A 25000-nucleotide genomic window follows, 5' to 3' on the forward strand; every position below is an offset into this window, starting at 1 on the left:
GAATTTCAGCATATGATGAGCTGACAGTTAAATAAACAACTATCTTTTAAAATGTAAACTGAGTGCGGATGATCTGGCCTTGTAAGGCGGAACCCCCATAATGTTCCCTTCCCCCTGTCCTGTAAGGAACTCCTGAACCTACACAAAGTTCCTTGCGAGACTGGGGCTTTACTTCTCAGAGTATAACTGCAGTTTAAGGGGATTGATGCAGGCCCTGTACACTGGGGTAAATCTCACCTATATAGAATAAGAAAATATCCCTAGAGTAAGCTTGAAGTCTTCCACATTGAGGCATATATAGAATATGAAAGGCTATTTTGTGTAGAGCTGAAGCAATTGACTTTGCCAGCAGCTTTTTTATTCTTCCCCCTCGTCCAGCAATTAAAGTATTAGGGAGTGAATGAGTGTTGTCTCCTTCACAGTAAATCACGTTTTCCAACTGCTTTTTGCTATAGTAGAATTAACATAGTTAATTAGTAGCACTTTGTCCATTTATAGGAGAAACTCAGGGCTTTGCATACAACTAATTCATTGTCTCAAAACCTTTGAAGTGCTGAAGGAGTACATCCATTTTCCAGTTGGGTAAACTGAGGAACAGCGAGGTGCCCAAGGTCACTCAAGCAGTGAGGGACAGAATTGAAAATAGACCCCCCCCCCAGGAGTCCTGGAGCCCAGCACTGTGGTCTAACCACTCTTCATGCAGTTTGAGAGCCCACTCTTCTGTTGATGTGGAAATGAGTGAGATCTCAGTGAAGAAGGCTGTGACTACATCTTAAGCACCCTCTCATAGGATGCAGAGGTCTTGTTGCATGAACGGAGCATTGTTCTCGGAGAGATGATCCTGGGGAGTGATCACCTTGCTAAGATCTTAAACAGTGAAGACGCATGGCTTTTATACAAGATTGCATTGTTTCTGTTGTTGCCTGGAAACCTGGATGGGGCAGCAAAACATGAGGCTGTCAAATAACTAGTTTACTACACGTTGTGAAGTCTCTTTGCTCCATAGCTTCTTAATAGTCTTCCTGGTTTGGGGAAATGGGTGGAAGTAGTGGAAGGCAGGTAGAATCATAGAAGATTAGGGTCGGAAGAGACCTCAGGAGGTCATCTAGTCCAATCCCCTGCTCAAAGCAGGACCAGGACCAACCCCAACTAAACCATCCCAGCCAGGGCTTTGTCAAGCCGGGCCTTAAAAACCTCTAAGGATGGAGATTCCACCACCTCCTTAGGTAACCCATTCCAGTGCTTCACCACCTTCCTAGTGAAATAGGGTTTCCTAATATCCAACCTAGACCTCCCCCACTGCAACTTGAGACCATTGCTTCTTGTACAAAGATGTTTAAGGGATGGATGGATGCCTAGCTAGCTAGCATCTCACTAAATAGCCATGTGTCCATTCTGACATGAAGATGTACTGGGCGACCCCATGGTTCTGATTTCTTTGGATAAAATGGAACGCCCCCCATTTCAACAGGAGTGGAAGGGCACACAGCACCGTGCAAAATCAGGCCCTATAGTCTGCATAATTCCAATTTGGGCAATTAGTATCTCAGAGGCCAATGTAAAGAGAGGATCCTCCCAAAGACCTCTGGGACCATTGGCATCACAATACACAAATGGAACAAGGAACACTTCCAAAGATACAACCTAAATTGTCTAGAAGAGATGGGGAAAATACCTTCCTCTTCTTAGCACTTGCTGTGAGGGCAGAGAGAGAGAGAGAAATGCCAGGCCGATGGAAAATTCAGACATCACCATTCAGTCACAAGCTTTTATTTTTATTCAGTTCTCGAAATCTCTTAAACGATATAAAAATACACTTACAATTTTGGATATTCTCCTAAAGGTATAAATATCAGTCTGCTTTTCCATTGTGGTTTTCAAGTCTTCATAATCAACTTAAATAGATACAGTAGAGAAGAAAATAATTTCCCACCCTGCCATTTGCCCTCAGTAAACTGTGTCCAGGCACCCTTGTATATCTCTCATATGAGTGACTATATGGATGTGATATTATAGTGTCCTGTACAGAAACATAACCCTAAAGAAAAAGGCATAACTGCACTCCCAGTTTAAAATCCCTTTTTGAGATAGCCAAGATTTAAAATTCACCAAGAGGCTGCAACATGTTACATTACATTGGCTCAAAGGATTAAATCAGCTGAGACGCTGCATCTCTCTGCATGTTGAGGTGATCAGAATTTAACAGGAGAAACCCATCTTCACAGTGTATTTCCAGTGTGTGATTGGATAAGCTCTGAAGATAACAACCCAAATCACAGAACAACCCCCTTTATATATATATGGGTCTTACCTATCACACAAGAGTGGGAGTATTTTATAGAGCTGGTAATCTTTTCATCAGAACATTTTTTTTTCAACAAAATGGAAATGTTCACAAAATATCAATTCTAAACCAAAAAATTGGAGGGTTTTGATGAAAACCTGAAAAAAAAATTCAAAGAAAAATTCCACAGGGGGAAACATTACCTGAACAGTTCTCGTATTTTATTATTCAATGGGAGACAATAAAGGATCATCAAACCTCACTCTTCAGATTTAAGCCTCCAGTGGGATTCAGGAAGGAATTTTCCATGTGTGGGAAGCTAGATGTATTGGGTGGAGCTTTCCTTTTCCTCTGTAGCATCCGATACTGGCTACTGCCAGAGGCAGGATGCTGGACTAGATTGGACTAACAGTCTAACCAGTATAGTTACTCCTATGTTCCTAAAACCCAAGAGCAGTAGATTTAAAAAATAATCAAACCCTTCTTTAAAATTAACCTTAAGGAGAGAGAAGCAAGAAAATGTTCCCTTCTGGGTGAAGCGTGCCATGTATCCTGCAATACGTAGGATGAGCCCTGTATTGCTTACTGATTGATTTTTTTTTTTTTTTTTTAAACAGGTTGTGTTGTGCCTTAGTGTTGGAGGACATAGCGGATGCTATGAGCGACCAAAGCAGTTTCATGTCCCTGATTTGTGATGCAGCATATAAATATATTGCATTCAGAACCTCACTTTGGCACCCCGACTACAGATTCCTATAAGTCCTCTGGATGGCTCATTAAACACACTTGCAGTGTTGCTTTAAAGTTATAGGGTTGCAATTAATACATTTTATTGCTTTAAAAAGAAAAGTCTCCTGTGATTTTAAAAAGGGCTTCTCTATAGCTTTGTATTATATTTATCATGAGTGTTGAGGATGTTTCCTGAAATTAATTTTTATATATAGGGGCTGTCAAGCGATTAAAAAAATTAATCATGATTAATCACACTGTTAAACAATAATAGAATATAATTTATTTTAAATATTTTTGGATGTTTTCTACATTTTCAAATATATTGATTTCAAATTGAATGCAGAAAACAAAATGTACAGTGCTCACTTTATATTTATTTTTATTACAAATATTTGCACTGTAAAAAAAAATAGAAATAGTATTTTTCAATTCACCCTAATACAAGTACTGCAGTGCAATCTCTTTATCATGAAAGTTGAATTTACAAATGTAGAATTATGTACAAAAAATAACTGCATTCAAAAATAAAACAATGTACAACTTTAGAGCCTACAAGTCCACTCAGTCCTACTTCTTGTTCAGCCAGTCACTCAGACAAGCAAGTTTGTTCACATTTGCGGGAGATAATGCTGCCCGCTTCTTGTTTACAATGTCACCTGAAAGTGAGAATAGACGTTCACATGGCACAGTTGTAGCCGGGATCGTAAGATATTTGCATGCCAGATGTGCTTAAGATTCATATGTCCCTTCATGCTTCAACCACCATTTCAGAGGACATGCGTCCATGCTGATGATGGGCTCTGCTCGATAACGATCCAAAGCAGTATGGACCGATGCATGTTCCTTTTCATCATCTGAGTCAGATGCCGCCAACAGAACATTAATTTTCTTTTTTGGTTGTTCAGGCTCTGTAGTTTCCGCATGAGAGTACTGCTCTTTTAAGACTTCTAAAAGCATGCTCCATCCCTCTTAGATTTTGGAAGGCAGTTCAGATTCTTAAACCTTGGGTCGAGTGCTGTAGCTATCTTTAGAAACCTCACATTGGTACCGTCTTTGCGTTTTGTCAGCTCTGCAGGGAAAGTGTTCTTAAAATGAACAACGTGTGCTGGGTCACCATCTGAGACTGCTATATCATGAAATATATGGCAATATGTGGGTAAAACACAGAGCAGCAGACATACAATACTCCCCCAAGGAGTTCAGTCAAAAATTTAATTCATGCATTATTTTTTAATGAGCGTCATCAGCATGGAAGTATGTCCTTTGGAATGGTGACTGAACCATGAAGGGGCATACGAATGTTTAGCATATCTGGCATGTAAATACCTTGCAACACCAGCTACAAAAGTGTCATGCGAACGCCTGTTCTCACTTTCAGGTGACATTGTAAATAAAAAGTGGGCAGCATTATCTCCCATATATGTAAACAAACTGGTTTGTCTTGGCGATTGGCTGAACAAGAAGTAGGACTGAGTGGACTTGTAGGCTCTAAAGTTTTACATTGTTTTGTTTTTGAGTGCAGTTATGTAACAAAAAAGTCTACATTTGTAAATTGCACTTTCACAATAAAGAGATTGCACTACAGTACTTGTATGTGGTGAATTGAAAAATACTATTTCTTTTGTTTATCATTTTTACATTGCATATATTTGTAATAAAAATATAAAGTGAATGCTGTACACTTTACATTCTATGTCGTAATTGAAATCAATATAGTTGAAAATGTAGAAAAACATCCAAAAATATGTATAATAAATTTCAATTGGTATTTTATTATTGCTTAACAGTGTGAGTAAAACTGCAATTAATTGCGATGAATTTTTTTAGTTAATTGTGTGAGTTAACTGTGATTAATCGACAGCCCTATTTTTATATATAAAAAAATCCTATTGATAAGCGTTAGAAAAAACACCAAGGCTATGGTGTACAATCAGCTGTAGTCTAGAGCTTCTCAACTGGAGAGAAGTGCTTGAAACAAAAAATTAAAACCCAGAAACCTGGTAGCGTTCACTGGAAAAGAAGACTCATGAGGTAGATAAGTGTTGGGATCACCAATAAAGCCTTTGCAGGAGGCTGTACAACACTGACATCAGAGCGGTACACGATTCTGTCACTGAGAGGTTGAACAGGTCGGAAATTGTCGGTCATCTGTAATGTTTTATTCTCACTGAAGTAAAGCTTCTCCAAGAAATTCGTCACCTGCACACCACCATCCAAAAATAGTTGTTATTTTTCTGAGTGAAAGAAAAAGGAATTGTCCTATCTTGAGTCTATAATTCCTCTCACTGTGGTGTTGCTCTGAACCACAAGAGTATATTAAAGCTTAAATGGAACCAGTGCCACTAAAACTTGTCCCCCAAATCACTGATAGATGCTTCCTTCTAGCCTAGGCAGACTCTTTAAACTTCCTCCCAGCTAAACATCCTAGTTCTGTCTAGCACAAGCCACCCTGGAAAGACAGGTCTTTTCTCTATGTTCAGCTCCTGCCCCCATCCCTCAGGTCGCTGTGACACAACTTGCGGGGATCAAGATTACATGCCTCACCTCCTCTGGTTCTTCTCTAGAGCCTAACTCCTGGCTACTTGAAGCAGAAATTTAGCCAGCAGCTGCCAGCTGCGAGGCACACCCCCAATTTGTCATCCCCCACTGCACTGGCTCACATCTGGCTGGGTGTTGGGTTCTCAGCAAACACCAAGCAACTATCATTAATCTTATGGACTCAGTCTTATGGGGTATCACACTGTGGACATACTGATCATGGTCACTGTTTGCCGATGAACTGACCCAGAGGGGTTGTGCCTTGTCCAAGCCCACTCAATGAGTTCATGGTAGAGCTGAGATGGAAGCGCAAACAGATCATGACCAATTTAAAATATTCTGTTCTATTAAAATAAAATTCTAAATGGGGCTCGAGGAAAAAGGCCAGTCACCCATTACTCAGTTCTCAGAAGCAATTCAGCGACACATTCCAAAACATCTGAAGTTAGGGGATGATTCAGACCCTCATTTAGAGGCACTATGGGGCATTGGATAAAGCACTGAACTAGCATTCATCTGAATTCTGTTCCCACTTCTGTCACTGACTCACTGTGTGGCCTTTGGCAAGTCACTTAATTACAATGTGTTTTAGTTTCCCCACCTTTAAAATGGTGATGTTACGAACATTGCTTTGAGAATTGCTCTGAGATCCTTGTATGCAAAGTGCCATATAAGATCTAGTATATGCCCACCCCCCTTTTTTGGAGCGGGGAAGGATTCTGAGTTTTGTTTTGTTTTTTCACCAAAATGAGTGGTGGGACTGATGGCAAACACGCTGGTCAGTGTGTGATCTGTTGTGGTGACATGGATTTGGAGTCTCTTAAGATTGGACTGCGAAGGTAATGGAGAAGGGGACAATCCTACGTTGGACTTTGTGCATATGAGATCATATGTGGGAGGGAAGAAAAGAGGGTGGGGAGGGGAGTGTGAGTGAGACAGACACAAAATGACCTCACTGCTCCTTTCAGTCTGTACCTCTATGCATTACCTGACTTTCACTCAGTATGATTGGCTCCTGAAATATTGTCCAGACGACAGACTGGTAGCAGTTGGGAGTGGTCAGGGAGCCACTGTACCGATAATAGTGTGTGAGATTCTCTTTAGCTGGAATGAGCGATTGCAGGGGCAAAGACAACATATTTTTTTGAGACCCTAGGAAAACAATGGAGAAACGTCAGCTGGAATGGGCATGGTTACAGGTTCACGGTTTACAGCTCCCTTCAACTCTGGCTGCTACTACCAACTCTGATGCAGTGCCACCCTCATAGTCCCCCATCGCTGGTTGTGGGGGAGGCGGGGGCTCCTGGATGGGCATAGCCAAGGAACCACTGTGCCTGCCCTTCTCAAGAGCCCCTGCAGAGCACAGCTTTACAACATGGACACCTCGTGAGAGCTCTCCACGCCCTGCTTCCTTGCTGAAAATCGCTTCAAAGTTTCTTCTGAATTGAGGGCAAGTCTACGCTTAAAATGCTACCTGGGGCGCAGCTGCCCCTCTATAGCGCTTGAATCAAGATGCTCTAAGCTGACAGAGAGAGCTCTCCCGTCGTCTTAGTTAATCCACCTCCCAAGAGGCAGTAGCCATGTTGGCAGGAGAAGCTCTGTTGCCGACACAGCGCTGTCGACATGGGAGGGTAGGTCGTGGATTTTTCACATCCTTGACCGACGTAGCTATACCGGTATAGCTCTGTTGTGTAGACCGGACCTTAGCCTCTATAACACCTAGGAACATATAATGATTATCTTGTTAAATAAATTCAAATTGCTCGATGATAAATCCAAGCTCCTTACCTTTGACAGCAACTTCATTTAATATCTCTATTAGAGATTCATAGTTTTCATTTTTTGCACCGATCTGAAACAATATTTTGAGTCAGAAAAATGTATCCATTTCCTCAGACATTTCCCCCCCCCCCCCGACCCGTAACTTTTAATTTAATTATTAATGAAACAGAAAAGAAGTGGGAAAGAAAGCTGAACAAAAATCAATTAGGTGAATGTAACAGAAAGTCACTGTGGATAGGTCTACTCCACAGTCAGAGGTGTGACTGCTGCACGTGTAGACATTCCCAAGCTAAGCTATGATCTAGCCAGCTCGAATCGCAATGCGGAGAGGCTGCCGTAGCATGGGCTTGGTGCATGAGTACACACCCAGGGGCCTGGGTGGGCTTGTGTAGCCTGTGCTGCTTGTGGCATCACTGGTATTGTTGTTCATGCTCGCAAAATCAAAGCTAGCTCCGATGCGTCTACGGGTGCTGTGCTGCAGTCACGTCTCTCTGATTGCAGTGCAGACCTTCGCTAAGCACTGAGGCCAGACTTAAATGATTGATCTGGACCCCTGAAAACATTGGGGGAACTTTGGCTCCTGGCCAGTTCTACAGCCAAACCCTGCAACTTGGTCCAAGCTTTGGTAGGTGCCAGTCGGAGGTGGCCAATTAAAAAAAATCCTGGCAACTTACCTTTATAAAGAACCCCAGCACGGCCAGACCTTCTTTATCTTTCACTGCCTGCTCTGTAGTGGAGAAATCCTCTTTCATGTGGACTATATGAAGCTGTAATACAGGGATTAAAGGTCAATTATTACTCCCTTTATAGCCATTTATCAGCAAATCCTGGCCCCTTCCTTGTGCCCTGGGTGTGGAGAAACCACTGCTGTTCTACTGTGGAGGTGGGGCAGGGCCACTCCCTGCCCACAGCTGGCGAGAGGCACTGGGGAAGATATGGGACTGGTGAATTTGCAAAGACATGCACCCAAAGGCAGCTCCACCCCCCTTCTCCCCCATCTGTATAAGACAGCGGTTCTCAAACTGGGGGTCGGGACCCCTCAGGGGGTCGTGAGGTTATTACATGTGGGGTCGCGAGCTGTCCGCCTCCACCCCAAACCCCGCTTCGCCTCCAGCATTTATAATAGCATTAAATATAAAAAAGTGTTTTTAATTTATAAGGGTGGGGGGTCGCACTCAGAGGCTAGCTGTGTGAAAGGGGTCACCAGTACAAAAGTTTGAGAACCGCTGGTATAAGAGCAGCTTATGGGCTACTGCTGCCCTGAATCTGCAGTGGTTCCACTGTTACTCCATGGCCTGAGGTGGAGGGTGATTTCCTCCCACCAACTCACTTGGGACCTTCCTGCATCAAGCCCACCTGGTTTGTCTACGGAGGGTAGGATTTGCCCTCATTGCTATTCAAGGAATTTATACCTGTCACTGCACGGTCACAACAGAAGTATCTGAATAAGCAAGTGTGAGACTGGGAGATAGATGCTTTATAGCCTGAAATGCTACTGCCGTCTCTGAAGGCTAAATAACCCTGGGTTTTACTGCCTCTCCACATTTGCCTTTGCCATGCAAAACGTCCAGACCCTGATCGTTTTCCCTCTGTGATCTCCGCAGGGCTCAACAAACAATATATTCTCAGTTATTTAATTCTCCTCCTGGAGTCTTGCAAAAGAATCTGTTGGTTTATTTCATTCAACATTAGGTTAAGAAGTCAGAGTTCTTGGACCCGGCTGCATTAACAGAGAGAGAATCTCACCTACCTCCATAGTGTATCTCTCTCCATCGATGCTGTGTTCCGATCCAGGGCTGTACCTTTTGCTTAGCTTAGTGCCCCAGTGGAAGTGAAACTCAATAGCCTTGTATTTATTTTGAAGACCTCCACCTCCAATCTTTGCTGACCCGCTAAGAGAAACTTTAACTGGTAGAAACAAGTAGTTAAAAAGAAATAAATTGTTTGGCTCTTATTTTAAAAATAGTTGAAACTAGCAAGGGGCATTGGTTGCGAAAGCTCGGGATCCAGAGTTTCCCAGAAGTTCACTGGGTTTTGGATTCAATGCTTTGGCTCAGCCCTTTATATTGAGTGACCTAGATTAATGAACTTCAGATCCAGATCTGACTCTGAACACTCCTGAGTACCAGTTCAAATGTAATTAAAATGGGGAACAGTCCAATCCCTATATCCAGGGCACAGGACTAGGAGTTCAGATACTGGATGATTTAGTTGGGGATTGGTCCTGCTTTGAGGAGGGGGTTGGACTAGATGACCTCCTGAGGTCCCTTCTAATCCTGATATTCTGTGATACTTGAGTTTCTGATTTGCTACATGACCTTGTGCTAGTCACTTAGGGCCTGATTTGCCAAAGTACTGAGCACCTGTGGCTCCAGTTGAAGTCTATGGCAACTCCAGGTGCCCCAACACTTCTACAGCTCAGGCTATTAACCTCTCTGTACCTCAGTTCTCTCATCTATAAAATGGTGATAAGGATACTTACCTCTCCTTGTAAAGGGGAGACCTATGGATGAAAAATGCTACATAACGGAAAAGAATTTGTGTGCTGCCATCTATGGATTATAGTTCTATTTATTTTGGTGAAAGCCAGTTAAATGAGCTTTTGTGGAAGCATCTTCATCTGCCTTTTTGTAATCAATCAATTGTTCTCATCAATTTAATTTTTAAATAAATCAATACTAGCTTTTCAACGCAGTGTAAGGTTAATTGACCGTCTCTTCCTTGCTGGGAGCGTCCAAGTGGCTGGTTTTTGCCAGGAGAGAAGCAAGAGCCTGTGCTTCTCTCACTTTTAAGACAAACCCTAGGTTTCTTCCTCTGTTATCTAGAAAGGCGATGTTGGACCAGGGATTTTTCCCTTTAAATGTACAGAGCTGCATTCTAGAAGGTGAACTTGGTCCCAAGAGGTTTATTTGCAGGTTTCTGTTTTTGTCGCCTATTGTGTGTGCTGCAGTATTTATTTGCTTTGAGGGTCTTGCAGGGTTTAGAGTTAAAGACACTGTTACTATGTCTCAACTGTAGGACTCACTTTCACTTTACACCAGTCTAACTATAGAGCCATGGTTTTCAACCTGTGGTTTGTGGGACCCCTGGAGGTCTGCAGACTGTCTCAGATTTCCAAAAGGGTCTGCATTTCCACTTGAAATATTTCAGGGGTCTGCAAATGAAAAAGGGTTAAAACCAATGCTATAGAGTAAAACTAGGTAAGTGAAACCCAGGTAAGAGCAGAGTTTGAGTCCAGTATTAACAGGAGAATAAAACGTGTCTCTGGGGAGAATAAAAATATTTTCTAGTGATAATTTCCCTTAACCGCCCTCTGCTTGAGAGATTTGTGATGCATTTGAAAACAGCAGTCTTTGTGCTCTCTGGGAGATGGAATTAGGACCTCCTGAGAGGAAGGCTGGTCTGGTAGATAAGGCCCTGGATTGGGACTCGGGAGACATGAGTTCAATACCCAGCTCCCAAAGACTGGCTGTACTGTATGTCCTTAGGTGAGTCATTTCATAGCAGTGTTCCTCACTTCCCTGTCTGTAAATGGATTAGTAACATTTCTTTTGTCTGTTTAGACTGTCAGGTCTTGTTGGCAGTGACTCTCTTTTACTATGTGTATGAAAGACACCTAGCGCAATGAGGTTCCAATCTCAGAGCAGTTAGGTGCTATTGAAATCTAAAAATAATAATTGCATCCAATCTTATTCTCATTGCACTTGCTCCCCCCGCTGCAAACCCCATTTTGCATGTCTTGGGGACTTAAAGTTCTAAGCTGTTTCTATGATGGTTTATTTTTTATACAAAGACATTTCTCGGAGCATCAGCCACGCTTTGAAGATTCCACAATTTTATATTGTACCAAAAAGGCTATTAACTTTGTCCACATTAGTGGAAAATCAGAAGAAGTTTGTAAGAAAAAACAATCTGCCGAACTACTGAATTTCAAAACAAAAATCTCATTGCCCAATCCATCTGTAAAGTGCTTTTTTAAATTTCAGCTGTCTCCCAGGGGAGCACTTTGCTATGGGGCCATTCAGATTCGGGGCTGGCTGTCAAGCAGCTGGTTCTCTTGACAACAGCCCAGGTTTTTTCAACTCTCCTTATGCTTTGGGGTGTCTCTGACAAAAATGGATGCACACAAATATAAATACAGTTTTTTCATGCCTGTCCTGTACCTCTTCATACATTATTGTCAGAGTAGGAGGAGGTCAATCTTTTTGCATTGATTTTATCCTACCTGTTATGGGTTTTGTGCAGCAAAAAAAAGTCACTAAGAAGGTCACTGGGGTCAGTTAGACCCCTCAGTGTTAGTCAGTGGGGAAATGAAAGTATGGAATATCCAAGGTCTTGGGGGGTGGTCTCGGACTGCAAACGGGTACAAAAATTTGAATAAAACATGATGGGCAAGCCATAGCCTCTTCTTTCTTGAAGTATTCTCAAGCTGTGATGAGCACAACCTGTTAGCATTTGTCTACATACCTGTTGTGGTTTTAGCATAGTGAAAACTGTCACTTAAAAGGCATTGGGGGACCCCAAATTAATTATGCAGGTATTCCAGCATCAGATTGTCTTTATTTTGAGGCAGCCATTATTATATGATTATATGAATCCTACATAATTGTTTTTACCATCACAGTTTCAGTGTTCTTCTCCCCTCAGTCCCCTTCCCCCCCGCCCCCGCAAAAAAAAAATACCGAAATGGTTTGTTGGTCTGTGAGACCCCATTTGATAACATTTGTTTGAGATAACATTTGCCTCATGTATCATCACAATTGTAGAGCAAATTGCATTTCTTTGAAGATAGTTCCATCAAACTGATTTTCTGGGAAGCCTGCACTTGCTAGGAAAAGTTTCCAGGGAAGCCACGATTGTCGGATACATTTTCTGGCAAGCCCACACTTGACAGATGCTGTTGCCGGGGCATCTAAGTGTGCTGGGTACTGATCCAGAGCCAGAGAAATGGGGAAGATATTACATCTGGTCCAGAGAACGAGTCAGAAAAATACATCAGAAATGTGTGAAGTGTAAATACTTTGCATGTTCAGAACCTGGGTCACCAATTTTTGCTCCATTTTTTCCAAGTATTAGGCCATTTAGTTGCTAGTTTGCTGTATCTGTATTTGCTTTTATATTATTACTATTGCTATCTATTTTCATTGTTCAAACATGGGCTTGGTTAGACCCTGACACTATTGTGTAGCTTTCTTTAAAATGTGTTTGATCCTGGGGTCAGTTAGACCCCAACACAAGTACTGTGTAGTACGCATCTGAATCTAGGACCCCCCCCCCCCCATTTTGACATAACAATACAGAAATAGTTGGGTGATTTTTGGTCCAATATGAGGGTTAAATCAGCACTAAGTTTTTTTAAACAAATACAGTTTTTTTAGACTTAGTAACCTGACACAACACAGCATTGCCACAGAGTATCCCCAGTGATATTTCTTCCCAATAGACAGACAGCCTGGAAGAACATTAAAGCTGAATCCGTAAATTACTAATTAATCAGCTCTTGCCAATTAACTTCAGTGTGTGAAGAAAATAATCTCAACACTGAAAATGTTTCAGACAGCAATTAAGGAGCTAATAAAACAGAGCAAATAAGTAAACCCCATTCATTTCCATAGCTTACCCGTATGCCCATTATTTACTATGGTCCAATGAGAGGACTGATTGGTATTATAGCCTTCAAAAGTAAATGGTTTCAGGTCCCCTTTGTACTCCACTTTGTTGGTGACAATATTGATAGGTGACTGTTCATCTTTTCCACACTCCGTATTTACTGTATTCCAGAGACGGGGTTCTGTTTAAGAGGAAGGAAAAATGGCTTTCATTGAAGGACAAAAACAACAGGGAGTCCGGTGGCACCTTAAAGACTAACAAATTTATTTGGGCATAAGCTTTCGTGGGTAAAAACCCCACTTCTTCAGATGTATGGAGTGAAAATTACAGATGCAGACGTTATATGAAGAGAAGGGAAGTTACCTCACAAGTGGAGAACCAGTAACTTCCCTTTTCTTCATACAAGTTCTCCACTTGTGAGGTTACTCCCTTCTCTTCATATAATGCCTGCATCTGTAATTTTCACTCCATGCATCTGAAGAAGTGGGGTTTTTACCCACAAAAGCCTATGCCCAAATAAATTTGTTAGTCTTTTTAAGGTGCCACCGGACTCCCTATTGTTTTTGTGGATACAACTAACACGGCTACCCCCTGAGAATTGATGGACAAAGTGACTTCATCCTGATAAGGCCAAACTACTGCTTGGTAGATCTACATTTGCTTCTGAGGTTGGGAAAATTCTTTCAGTGGCAGAGTTTAACAGGGAGATTCCTTGACATGTTTACAAAATACTTAAAAATGCAAAACAGTGAAGTGTGCCCAACAATGACTGATTGGTGCAACTGGAAAATGTAAGCAGATGAAGTGTGTAGCAATGCCCAATTAAATGGGAAGCATGCCTGTGTCGGACTTAGCTAATTGATCATAAACAGTAAAAATTTGTAACCTGTAGCTTAGAATGTATTTAAAAAGGAGGGATGGGACAGGTTTAAATTGCAGATCCGTGTTCTAGTGTTTGCTGAAGGCAGCACTGGGAGCCAGGAATGCCTGAGTTTTATTCCCAGTATGTTAAATCTCAGCCTAGGTGAGACTAGATGCTCTGACTAGCATAGAAGCAAAGGAGCGAATGTGGTACAGCTGGCTGTTGTATCACTGGGCTGAAGTAAAACAAAGGGTACAAGTCCAGTTAAAATAGGAAGACTTTTCTCAATGTAGGCCTCAAGTATTTTTAAGGAATTGCATGTCTGCCTGGTGCCTGTGGGTTATCTTTCGGGTTTGTTGTAAATTCCTTTTACATTGACAGGAAAACCAGGAGGAATCCAGTGACACCTTAAAGACTAACAGATTTATTTGGGCATAAGCTTTTGTGGATAAAAACCCCACTTCTTCAGATGCACTTTAGATCCACTTCTTATATTGGCAGGGTTTTCTTCAGCCAAAACCAAATTGGTAGCCAGAACAAACATTGGAGTCATTAACATATCTCTGTCCCCTTCTCTTAAATATCCTAATAATCATTTAACTTAATTGGACTGGGTTTTCCTCTTTCCGATGACATACAATCAATCGGATTTACTACATTGACATCAATGTTCTTGCACCTGTTTACCGTAGTGATGAATTTGGCCCGAGAATGGAGGCACAAGATATAATCTCTGAGCAGGACCGGCTCTAGGCACCAGCAAAGCAAGCACGTGGTAGGGGCAGCATTCCGGCCACCCTTTTCTTTTTGCTTGGGCAGTTGCGCTCTCGGAGCTTGGGGAGGCAAAAAACCTGGAGCTGGCCCTGTCTCAGAGTATAATGGAGTGGCATGTGATATCTGAAGCTGTTGTGGGAAGATTTGTATCACTACTACAAGTAGGCCCTTTGTAAAACAGCACAGCACTAAAATGATTTCAGAAATAAACTGCTTAGAATTACCTGCACAGCTGGGGTGAGTCCATTTTTGTGATACGTAGCACCATTCTTTCTCACCTGCAACAGAGGAAATTAACATTTCAGACAAACTTTACAAAATTGCATTAAAATGAGAAGCTGTAGGAGTCGTTGATTAACTTCAGAATGACCACATAGCGATATTGGCTCTGGTACGGTGATCTAGGGAGAGAGCTAGCTGACCACACAGCTTTGACTCCCACTCCTTATTTCCGGCTGCTAAATTGCTTTAAAAGAAAGCTAAAAGTCCACAGGTACTTTCCTACTGTATAGTTGACAAAAGTATGTTATGTGATCATGCATGGGAGAAGAGGTGGTCCCTGGAGGAGAGGAGGTGTCCACAAGACATTCTCTCTATTAAAATGTGTCCTGTTCTCCAAAATATGTGAGAACCCCTGGCTGGTGACACACACAAATGTTGTGATTGTACAAAAAGCTCATTAGCAAATATTCCCCAGCCATCGTGTAAATCAGGTTGAAAGCTATGGCAAGCCTAGTCTTTATTAAAAGATGCAAAACCAGAATATGGGAATTGTTTTACTGGATCAGACATGCGTCTAGTACTGACAATGGCCAATACTAGATGCTTCAGAGGAAGATGTAAGAACCCTGCTGCAGTGAGAGGTTGGATAATTTCCCCCCTTCATTAGATCTGATCCTGGTCTCTGATACAGATGGCTTCAACCCTGAAACGTGGTTTAATATCCCTTTCAAAACCTTTGTTAGGATTAACAATTATAACTCTGGATATTCTTGTGTCAATGTCCAATCCCTTTTTGAATCTTGCTAAATTCTTGGCTTCAATGATTTTATGTGGCAAGGAGTTCCACAGTCTGAATATGTATTGTGAGGAAAATGTATTTCTTTTTATCAGTTTTGAATTTGCCACCCATTCATTTCATGTAATGTCCCCTTGTTCTTGTGTACAAGAAACCTCATCTCATCTCATCCTAACAGGGATGGAATCTTTAAAAAAAAAAGTTAGACCTTTAAAGATGATATGGTGGAATAAGGAATTTTCTTAAGAAATAAAGATCTCTCCTCATTCCAGCTCAGCTGAATTTGATCTCACTCAGTATGCCCAAGAGTTTCCCTCTGGAGCATCTTATTCTTGCTGTCTCAGGCCTGGTCTGTGCCAGAAAGTTAGGTCAACGTAAGCTGTTTTGTGTTGACCTGGTTGTTGTCTACAATTAAATTTATCTCCACACCTGTGGAACTCCTGAGCCAGATAAGGAGGAGAAAGAAGAGCCCTTGGGATGACATTCAATGAGATCCTGCAAGCTAGTGCTGCATGACGCTAAGCAAAGGGCCTGGAGGGTGAACGTCGCAGGCAGCCTGGAGAAGGAAAGAATGGACAGGAAAAAGGCCCAGGAACTCCAGCAGGAAAAGCAGAGGAAGATGCACAAGGATATAATGGAGCTTCTCCGTCAGCAAATGCGCATGTTGCAAACTCTTGTGAACCTCGGGCTTGTCTCCCTTTGCAGTCCCTGCAGAACTCCAGTGTAGCGCCTCCTTTCACCACTCCCCACCCAACATTCCATGTGACACTGGGCAGCCTCTCTGCCCCAGCAGACATTAAGGACAACCACAGCTTCACGTACACTGTCCTCCAAGAAATCGCCATGTTCCCTGCTGATTTGGTTTTTCTTATGGCAGGGTTGGCAGTTTCCCAGGAAAATCTAGTTTAGGACAGAGTGCTGGTAAATATCGGTTTAAACCGGGAAATGGGGAAAAATAATTGCATCAGTGTCTAACAAGCATAGAATGAATCTTTTCAAACTTGGATTCACCCATTCCAAACTGAGCAATAGACTTGGTCTATCCACTACATCAAAGTTGGTCTTCTGCTACACAATGTGGCATGGCTAAACAGACCAGCACTGGTATCCTGAAACTCTGTATGCTTCTGATTGCTTAATGCTTCAAGCATACAACTCTGCATTATTGTCTTTCATATAATCAAATGTTTTTGACTTTTGTTTATATAATATTGAAAACTGAAATATGAATCATGACGTATAACTTCCTTGAGAAAATACCAAACCAAAATATATACATTCTGATGTTCGATATTATAATTATATACATTAGTAGTACCCTCGCGGCAGCTTTACTTTTTATTCATACAACCCTAAATTAATCTATGAATCTGATCTGTGCCTTATGTAACATAAACATAATAACATAAGAATGGCCATACTGGGTCAGACCAAAGGTCCATCCAGCCCAGCATCCTGTCTACCAACAATGGCCAATGCCAGGTACCCCAGAGGGAGTGAACCTAACAGGTAATGATCTAGTGATCTCTCTCCTGCCATCCATCTCCACCCTCTGACAAACAGAGGCTAGGGACACCATTCCTTACCCATTCTAGCTAATAGCCATGAATTTATCTAGTTCTCTTTTAAACCCAGTTATAGTCCTAGCCTTCATAACCTCCTCAGGCAAGGAGTTCCACAAGTTGACTGTGCGCTGAGTGAAGAACTTCCTTTTATTTGTTTTAAACCTGCTACCCATTAATTTCATTTGGTGGCTCCTAGTTCTTATATTATGGGAACAAGTAAATAACTTTTCCTTATTCACTTTCTCCACACCACTCATGATTTTATAGACCTCTATCATATCCCCCCTTCGTGTCCTCTTTTCCAAGCTGAAAAGTCCTACCCTCTTTAATCTCTCCTCATATGGGACCCATTCCAAACCCCTAATCATTTTAGTTGCCCTTTTCTGAACCTTTTCTAATGCCAGTATATCTTTTTTGAGATGGGGAGACCACATCTGTACGCAGTAGTCAAGATGTGGGCGTACCATGGATTTATATAAGGGCAATAAGATATTTTCTGTCTTATTCTCTATCCCTTTTTTAATGATTCTTAACATCCCGTTTGCTTTTTTGACTGCCGCTGTACACTGCATGGACGTCTTTGGAGAACTATCCATGATGACTCCAAGATCTTTCTCCTGATTAGTTGTAGCTAAATTAGCCCCCATCATATTGTATGTATAGTTGGGGTTATTTTTTCCAATGTGCATTACTTTAAATTTATCCACATTAAATTTCATTTTCGCAAAAAGAAAAGGACTACTTGTGGCACCTTAGAGACTAACCAATTTATTTGAGCATAAGCTTTCGTGAGCTACAGCTCACTTCATCGGATGCTCATGAAAGCTTATGCTCAAATAAATTGGTTAGTCTCTAAGGTGCCACAAGTACTCCTTTTCTTTTTGCGAATACAGACTAACACGGCTGCTACTCTGAAATTTGCCATTTTGTTGCCCAATCACTTAGTTTTGTGAGATCTTTTTGAAGTTCTTTACAGTCTGCTTTGGTCTTAACTATCTTGAGCAGTTTAGTATCATCTGCAAACTTTGCCACCTCAACTGTTTACCCCTTTCTCCAGATCATTTATGACTAAGTTGAATAGGATTGGTCCTAGGACTGACCCTTGGGGAACATCACTAGTTACCCCTCTCCATTCTGAAAATTTACCATTTATTCCTACCCTTTGTTCCCTGTCTTTTAACCAGTTCTCAATCCATGAAAGGATCTTCCCTCTTATCCCATGAAAGCTTAATTTACATAAGAGCCTTTGTTGAGGGACCTTGTCAAAGGCTTTCTGGAAATCTAAGTATCTAATTTTATTCTTCACGGTCAGCGTAAGGTGCTGGCTTGTCCCCAGCCCATGGGGGACCCACTGCCACACCCGCTCCTGCTTCCGGGCCAAATGCAAGAATCTTCCTTGTTCTTTTAACTGACCACTGCCTCCTAGGGCTCTCTCCCTGGAGGCACATTCCCCCCAGGCAGTTCCCTCTGCCATGCCTCTTGGACTTCGGCAGCCCACCTTAGGAATTCCCCGCAGCTCCAGCTCGTCCTTCCTTATTGACAGCCTGGTTCTTCATTGCCACAGCTGCTGCCTACATGCCTCCAGCTTTCACCCTGACCACACCACATGATCCATCGTCTACAGCCAAGCTCTGCGATACAACCGCATTTGCTCCAACCCCTCAGACAGAGACAAACACCTACAAGATCTCTATCAAGCATTCTTACAACTACAGTACCCACCTGCGGAAGTGAAGAAACAGATTGATAGAGCCAGAAGAGTTCCCAGAAGTCACCTACTACAGGACAGGCCTAACAAAGAAAATAACAGAACGCCACTAGCCGTCACCTTCAGCCCCCAACTAAAACCCCTCCAACGCATTATTAAGGATCTACAACCTATCCTGAAGGATGACCCAACACTCTCACAAATCTTGGGAGACAGGCCAGTCCTTGCCTACGGACAGCCCCCCAACCTGAAGCAAATACTCACCAGCAACCACATACCACACAACAGAACCACTAACCCAGGAACCTATCCTTGCAACAAAGCCCGTTGCCAACTGTGCCCACATACCTATTCAGGGGACACCATCACAGGGCCTAATAACATCAGCCCACACTATCAGAGGCTCGTTCACCTGCACATCCACCAATGTGATATATGCCATCATGTGCCAGCAATGCCCCTCTGCCATGTACATTGGTCAAACTGGACAGTCTCTACGTAAAAGAATAAATGGACACAAATCAGATGTCAAGAATTATAACATTCATAAACCAGTCGGAGAACACTTCAATCTCTCTGGTCACGCGATTACAGACATGAAAGTTGCTATATTACAACAAAAAAACTTCAAATCCAGACTCCAGCAAGAAACTGTTGAATTGGAATTCATTTGCAAATTGGATACAATTAACTTAGGCTTGAATAGAGACTGGGAGTGGCTAAGTCATTATGCAAGGTAACCTATTTCCCCTTGTTTTTTCCTACCCCCCCCCCCCCAGACGTTCTTGTTAAACCCTGGATTTGTGCTGGAAATGGCCCACCTTGATTATCATACACATTGTAAGGAGAGTGGTCACTTTAGATAAGCTATTACCAGCAGGAGAGTGGGTTTGTGTGGGGGGGGATGAGAAAACCTGGATTTGTGCTGGAAATGGCCCAACTTGATTATCATACACATTGTAAGGAGAGTGATCACTTTAGATAAGCTATTACCAGCAGGAGAGTGGGGTGGGAGGAGGTATTTTTTCATTCTTTGTGTGTATAAAAAGATCTTGTACACTTTCCACAGTATGCATCCGATGAAGTGAGCTGTAGCTCACGAAAGCTTATGCTCAAATAAATTGGTTAGTCTCTAAGGTGCCACAAGTACTCCTTTTCTTTTTGCGAATACAGACTAACACGGCTGTTACTCTGAAACCTGTTCTCAAAATGGTGGAGCTTTACATATAGTTATATAATAGCTCTATCTAGCTAATCATTTTATTTATATATATAATCTCCACATACACACCCATATACTTATCTCATATGACTTATAAGAATTGTAAGCCCTTAACTCACTGCCAGGTGAAGAAAGAGAACCAAATTAGCTTGTCACTTTAGCATGAAGGGAAGTTTCTAAATTATAACTCTAAATGTTTTCCTTTCTGTTTTCCAGCCATAACCTATGATCTTGTCCCATCAATAAAATTCCTTTGTAATAAGCAATTGCGGTGAGGTTGATTGTCTTATCAAAGAAGCAAGTTGGCGTTAAATAGATATGCAGGGCTAAGGTGAATCTTGCTTATCTTCCTTTATTTAAGGCAGTACTAGATAAAGTTTGGGAGCCCGATTCAATACGATTATGACTAACAAAAAAAAAGGAATAGAATTCTTTTGTAACATTCACCTAGTTTTGCTGTTGTTTTATGTACATGTTGGTAACTTGTATAGAAATGTGAGTGAAAAATCTAATAAGGGGCCTCTGGGCATATTGTATCCTTTAAAAACAAAACATCCAGTAAAGTCAATATATGGAGAATGGCTATCATTACTGACCAATCTCCCACTCCAACTAAAAAAGAAAAAAAAATTCCAAATACGTAGCCCGAAGTACACTATGTCCACTGGATCCCCCTTGTCCACATGTTTGTTGACCCCCTCAAAGAACTCTAATAGATTAGTAAGACACGATCTCCCTTTACAGAAACCATGTTGACTTTTGCGCAACCATTTATGTTCTTCTATGTGTTTGACAATTTTATTCTCTACTATTGTTTCAACTAATTTGCCCGGTACTGACGTTAGACTTACTGGTCTGTAATTGTCAGGATCTCCTCTAGAGCCCTTCTTAAATATTTGCGTTACATTAGCTATCTTCCAGTCATTGGGTACAGTAGCTGATTTAAAGGACAGGTTACAAACCATAGTTAATAGTTCCGCAATTTCACATTTGAGTTCTTTCAGAACTCTTGGGTGAATGCCATCTGGTCCCGGTGACTTGTTACTGTTAAGTTTCGGAATTAATTCCAAAACCTCTTCTAGCGATAGTTCAACCTGTGACAATTCCTCAGATTTGTCACCTACAAAAGACGGCTTAGGTTTGGGAATCTCGCTAACATCCTCAGCCATGAAGACTGAAGCAAAGAATTCATTTAGTTTCTCTGCGATGACTTTATCGTCTTTAAGTGCTCCTTTTGTATCTCGATCGTCCAGGAGCCCCCCACTGATTGTTTAGCAGGCTTCCTGCTTCTGATGTACTTAAAAAACATTTTGTTATTACCTTTTGAGTTTTTGGCTAGCTGTTCTTCAAACTCCTTTTTGGCTTTTCTTATTACATTTTTACATTTAATTTAGCAGTGTTTATGCTCCTCCTTTCTATTCACCTCACTCAGATTTGACTTCCACTTTTTAAAAGATGCCTTTTTATCTCTCACTGCTTCTTTTACATGGTTGTTAAGCCCCAGTGGCTTTTTTTAGTTCTTTTACTGTGTTTTTTAATTTGAACCACAATTTGAATATGTAACTAAAACTAAGTGTAATGTGGTATATGCATTAATGGAATAGTTTTTAAAATATAGAAAATTCCTTTAACTGGGACCCACTTGTTTTTCCCAAGGTGGTAAAAACCATGCTTTTACCTGGTAAAAACCACCTATGATAAATGCCATGCCATTCCTATATTATGGCTCTGCACACACTGGAGGACTGTGCATTTTGTGCTTGCAACACTTATGCCAGTAGTGCAGAGCTGGGCAGACTTCTTGCTTCTGTCAGAGATGGCAGACAGCAAGGAGGGCCATGTCAGTTCATGGAATTTTTAAAAAGGTGTGAAAATTAAGGGATATAGACGATATTAGGGGATGAATGCAGTGTTGTTGTAGCCATGTCTGTCCCAGGATATTAGACAGACAATGGTGGGTGAGGTAATGTCTTTTATTGGACCAGCTTCTGTTGGTGAGAGAGACAAACTTTTGAGCTTACACAGAGCTCTCCTTCAGGTCAGGGAAACTTACTCAGAATGTCACAGCTAAACTAATTAAGTAAAAATATATATATTCATGTTATAAGAAGAATAAATTTTACACTTTAATTAGAGCTTTTATAATAATATTTTGCATTGACATTTTTCACGAAAAAATTGGGGTTTTAATTAAATCTTAATTTTTTGGCAGGAAGACTTTCTACATGCAAAATTTTTGGCCAGTTCTACCAACATTTAAAAATTTACAGAGCCCCAAAATGTTTAGCTCTGGCTTTCTCCAAATTGATTGAATCTAGGGTTTTGATTTAGGGCCATCTCCGTTGAAAGAATTGCCACACCTCCACAATTGATAACCAACACATCTTCTATATTATGAGACTGTAAAATGTGATGCGATAAGTATAGGATGGGATGGCTGGCTAACTTAATCAGAAGAAGCTTAATTAATAAATGCCTAGCAGACACTGGGCAGGTCAACCTGCATGGCATTTGATAATCATGTTTTTTAATATTCATTACCGTTGCAGAGATGAATGGCTGCCAATGTATTTTTGGCATCTCCAGCTAGCACAGTGGCTCATCATGTGCTTTAACAATTACTGCACCAGAGTTGCATAGTGCAGTGAACTCAAGCACACTGAAGTGGCAGCTTCCTTTAGAGTGTGTTCTCCCAGGAACTGCTGGAAAAAAACTACTGCACCTTGAAAGCAACCTTGGTTCAGACATTAAGTGATTATTTTCCCTTTGCCCAGAAATGATCTGATTAAGTTCAATATACATGTTACTGGTTCATATATTGTGAGCTCGCGGGGGCATGGGACTGGCTTTTTATTCCGTGTTTAAATAGCACCTAGCCTACAGTAGGATCCTGGTTCATGACTGGGGCTCCTAGGTGTTGCTGCAGTCTAAATAGTAATATACAACGTGATTTAGATCTGAGGGATGCATGTATCAAATGCATATTTCATTGGCTGGAAATGCAGAGGCTGCTTCTTGGAGCTTTCAGACTATGGGGACAAAAGCCATGAAAATAGGGTCATAGAGGAACACGGGGAATCCCCTTGGGAGCAAAAAGGCATCACCAGGACGGTGTTAATAATCACAATCCACTATCTCCACATCCGTATGCCAGGGGAGCAAATGCCTCTGGAAAAAGATAGTGGGATATGTATGGATCATTTCATCACCTGTCTGAATCCAGCCCAGTTCACCAATGTGATCAAATGTCCTCTAACACCCTGTTTGGTGGCCTGTGTCAAAAGAATTTGTGGGTCTCCGTCCAGTTCCAGTGGGCAGGTGAATGCATCAGAAAAACCTTGGATCTTTAACCAAGGAACCTGCACATCCAGATGCTGAAAAATAACCAAAGAAGACGAGAGAAACTCCAGACCTCAGGCAGGCCGGGCTGCTTTATATCCACTACACGTAGAATGCACGGAGGCATATAATTTAGATTTGTATAATTTGTATACTAATTGTATAATTTGTTTGTACAATTTGGATCTGCATCTGACCTTGGGGGACTTTCTATGAACCTTTTAGAAGTTCAGAAATTACTAATAAGTATGTAGCTTTTTCCTATCACAGCTCCGGTTTAGAATAACAGATCATATTATGGGCTAAATACTCAGGAATTCCTCAGGAAAGTAGAGTCAATAAATCTGAATGTGGGTTTCACAATGAACAGGTGACAAGGATTCTTTAGTAAATATTAATTTTAGTACTTAGCGCTGAATTTATATTGGTTGTGAATAAGACTTTTATTATTTTTCTTAAGAAAAGTTGAGAACCAGGATGTTTACTGTGTTTATGACTTAGTCAGAAACCCGCCTAGGTTATTGAAAAATTTGCATTATGAAGCAATATTTGATAAAGGTGTGATTTCTCCCTGTGTATGTGAACTTTGAGTTGTAAAAGTTCCCTTCACCCACTGGATTTGGTTTCTGAACCTTTCATTGAATACGATGCAAATGATGATGGTCACATCCAGCCGGTTACTCATGGACTACAGTGCAATTATCCCCTAGAGTGTATTGTCTAGTTAAAAAAACGAGGAGTACTTAGGGTGACCAGACAGCAAGTGTGAAAAATTGGGATGGAGGTGGGGGGTAATAGGAGCCTATATAAGAAAAAGACCAAAAAATTGCGACTGTCCCTATAAAATCAGGACTTCTGGTCACCTTAGGAGTCCTTGTGGCACCTTAGAGACTAACAAATTTATTTGAGCATAAGCTTTCGTGGGCTAAAACCCACTTCATCGGATGCATGGAATGGAAAATACAGTAGGAAGATATATATACACAGAGAACATGAAAAAATGGGTGTTGCCATACCAACTCTGAAACTTGTCTAGTTCAGTTTTAAATATCTAAAGCAGGGGCTCCTCCCACTTCACTGTCAGGAAACATTTCCTGGTGTACAGTTTACATTTTCCCTTTGCTTATCTTTATCCTTCACTCCTAGTAACACTCTAAACAATTCCTCTCCTTCCCTGGTGTGTACAGTCTTCAAATACTGTCTCCCTGGTTTCCAATTCCTAATCCTGTTTAAACTACCTCATTCTGGTTTCTCTTGTGATCCCGATTTCCCCAGTCTATCCTGCCCCTCCCCACCTCATAGCCATGTCCATATCCTTTTCTGGGTCTTTCCCCTCTCTTGAGTCCTCTTGCTTCTCATAGATCCTTCTAATTCTCTGCTCTTCCTCTGAACCCCCTTTCTCTCCTGTGCCCACTTTGACCATCTGACTCTTTCTCCTATCCCTCCCTCATTCTCTTTCCCCTTCCTCTGTCCTCATGATTCCTTTTCCTATGGCCATCTCTTACCTTTTTTCTTTTCAGCCTTCTGGTGTTGATCACATTAGCAATTAGTGGGCAGATCCAGGGG

At 41.5% G+C, this 25000-nt stretch overlaps 1 protein-coding gene across 2 annotated transcripts in view; it reads right to left on the reverse strand.

The window, feature by feature from the left end:
- Positions 1-1754: 1754 nt before the first annotated feature.
- The window catches only part of CA4 (carbonic anhydrase 4), a 36312-nt gene continuing 13066 nt past the window's right edge, over positions 1755-25000 (reverse strand). Inside the window, exons 2-8 of one of the 2 annotated variants that reach the window (XM_043531449.1) lie at positions 14807-14860; positions 12957-13127; positions 9087-9244; positions 8011-8103; positions 7343-7406; positions 6543-6706; positions 1755-5250 (exon numbers count right to left, since the gene is read on the reverse strand). In XM_043531449.1, the coding sequence (XP_043387384.1) occupies positions 5212-5250; positions 6543-6706; positions 7343-7406; positions 8011-8103; positions 9087-9244; positions 12957-13127; positions 14807-14860 (743 nt within the window). In that variant the 3' untranslated portion in view covers positions 1755-5211. The remainder of the gene's footprint in view (positions 5251-6542; positions 6707-7342; positions 7407-8010; positions 8104-9086; positions 9245-12956; positions 13128-14806; positions 14861-25000) is intronic. The other variant, XM_027820178.3, reaches the window with a different exon arrangement.

Source organism: Chelonia mydas, chromosome 17 (assembly GCF_015237465.2).
Source record: "Chelonia mydas isolate rCheMyd1 chromosome 17, rCheMyd1.pri.v2, whole genome shotgun sequence".
NCBI classification, from domain to species: Eukaryota; Metazoa; Chordata; order Testudines; family Cheloniidae; genus Chelonia; species Chelonia mydas.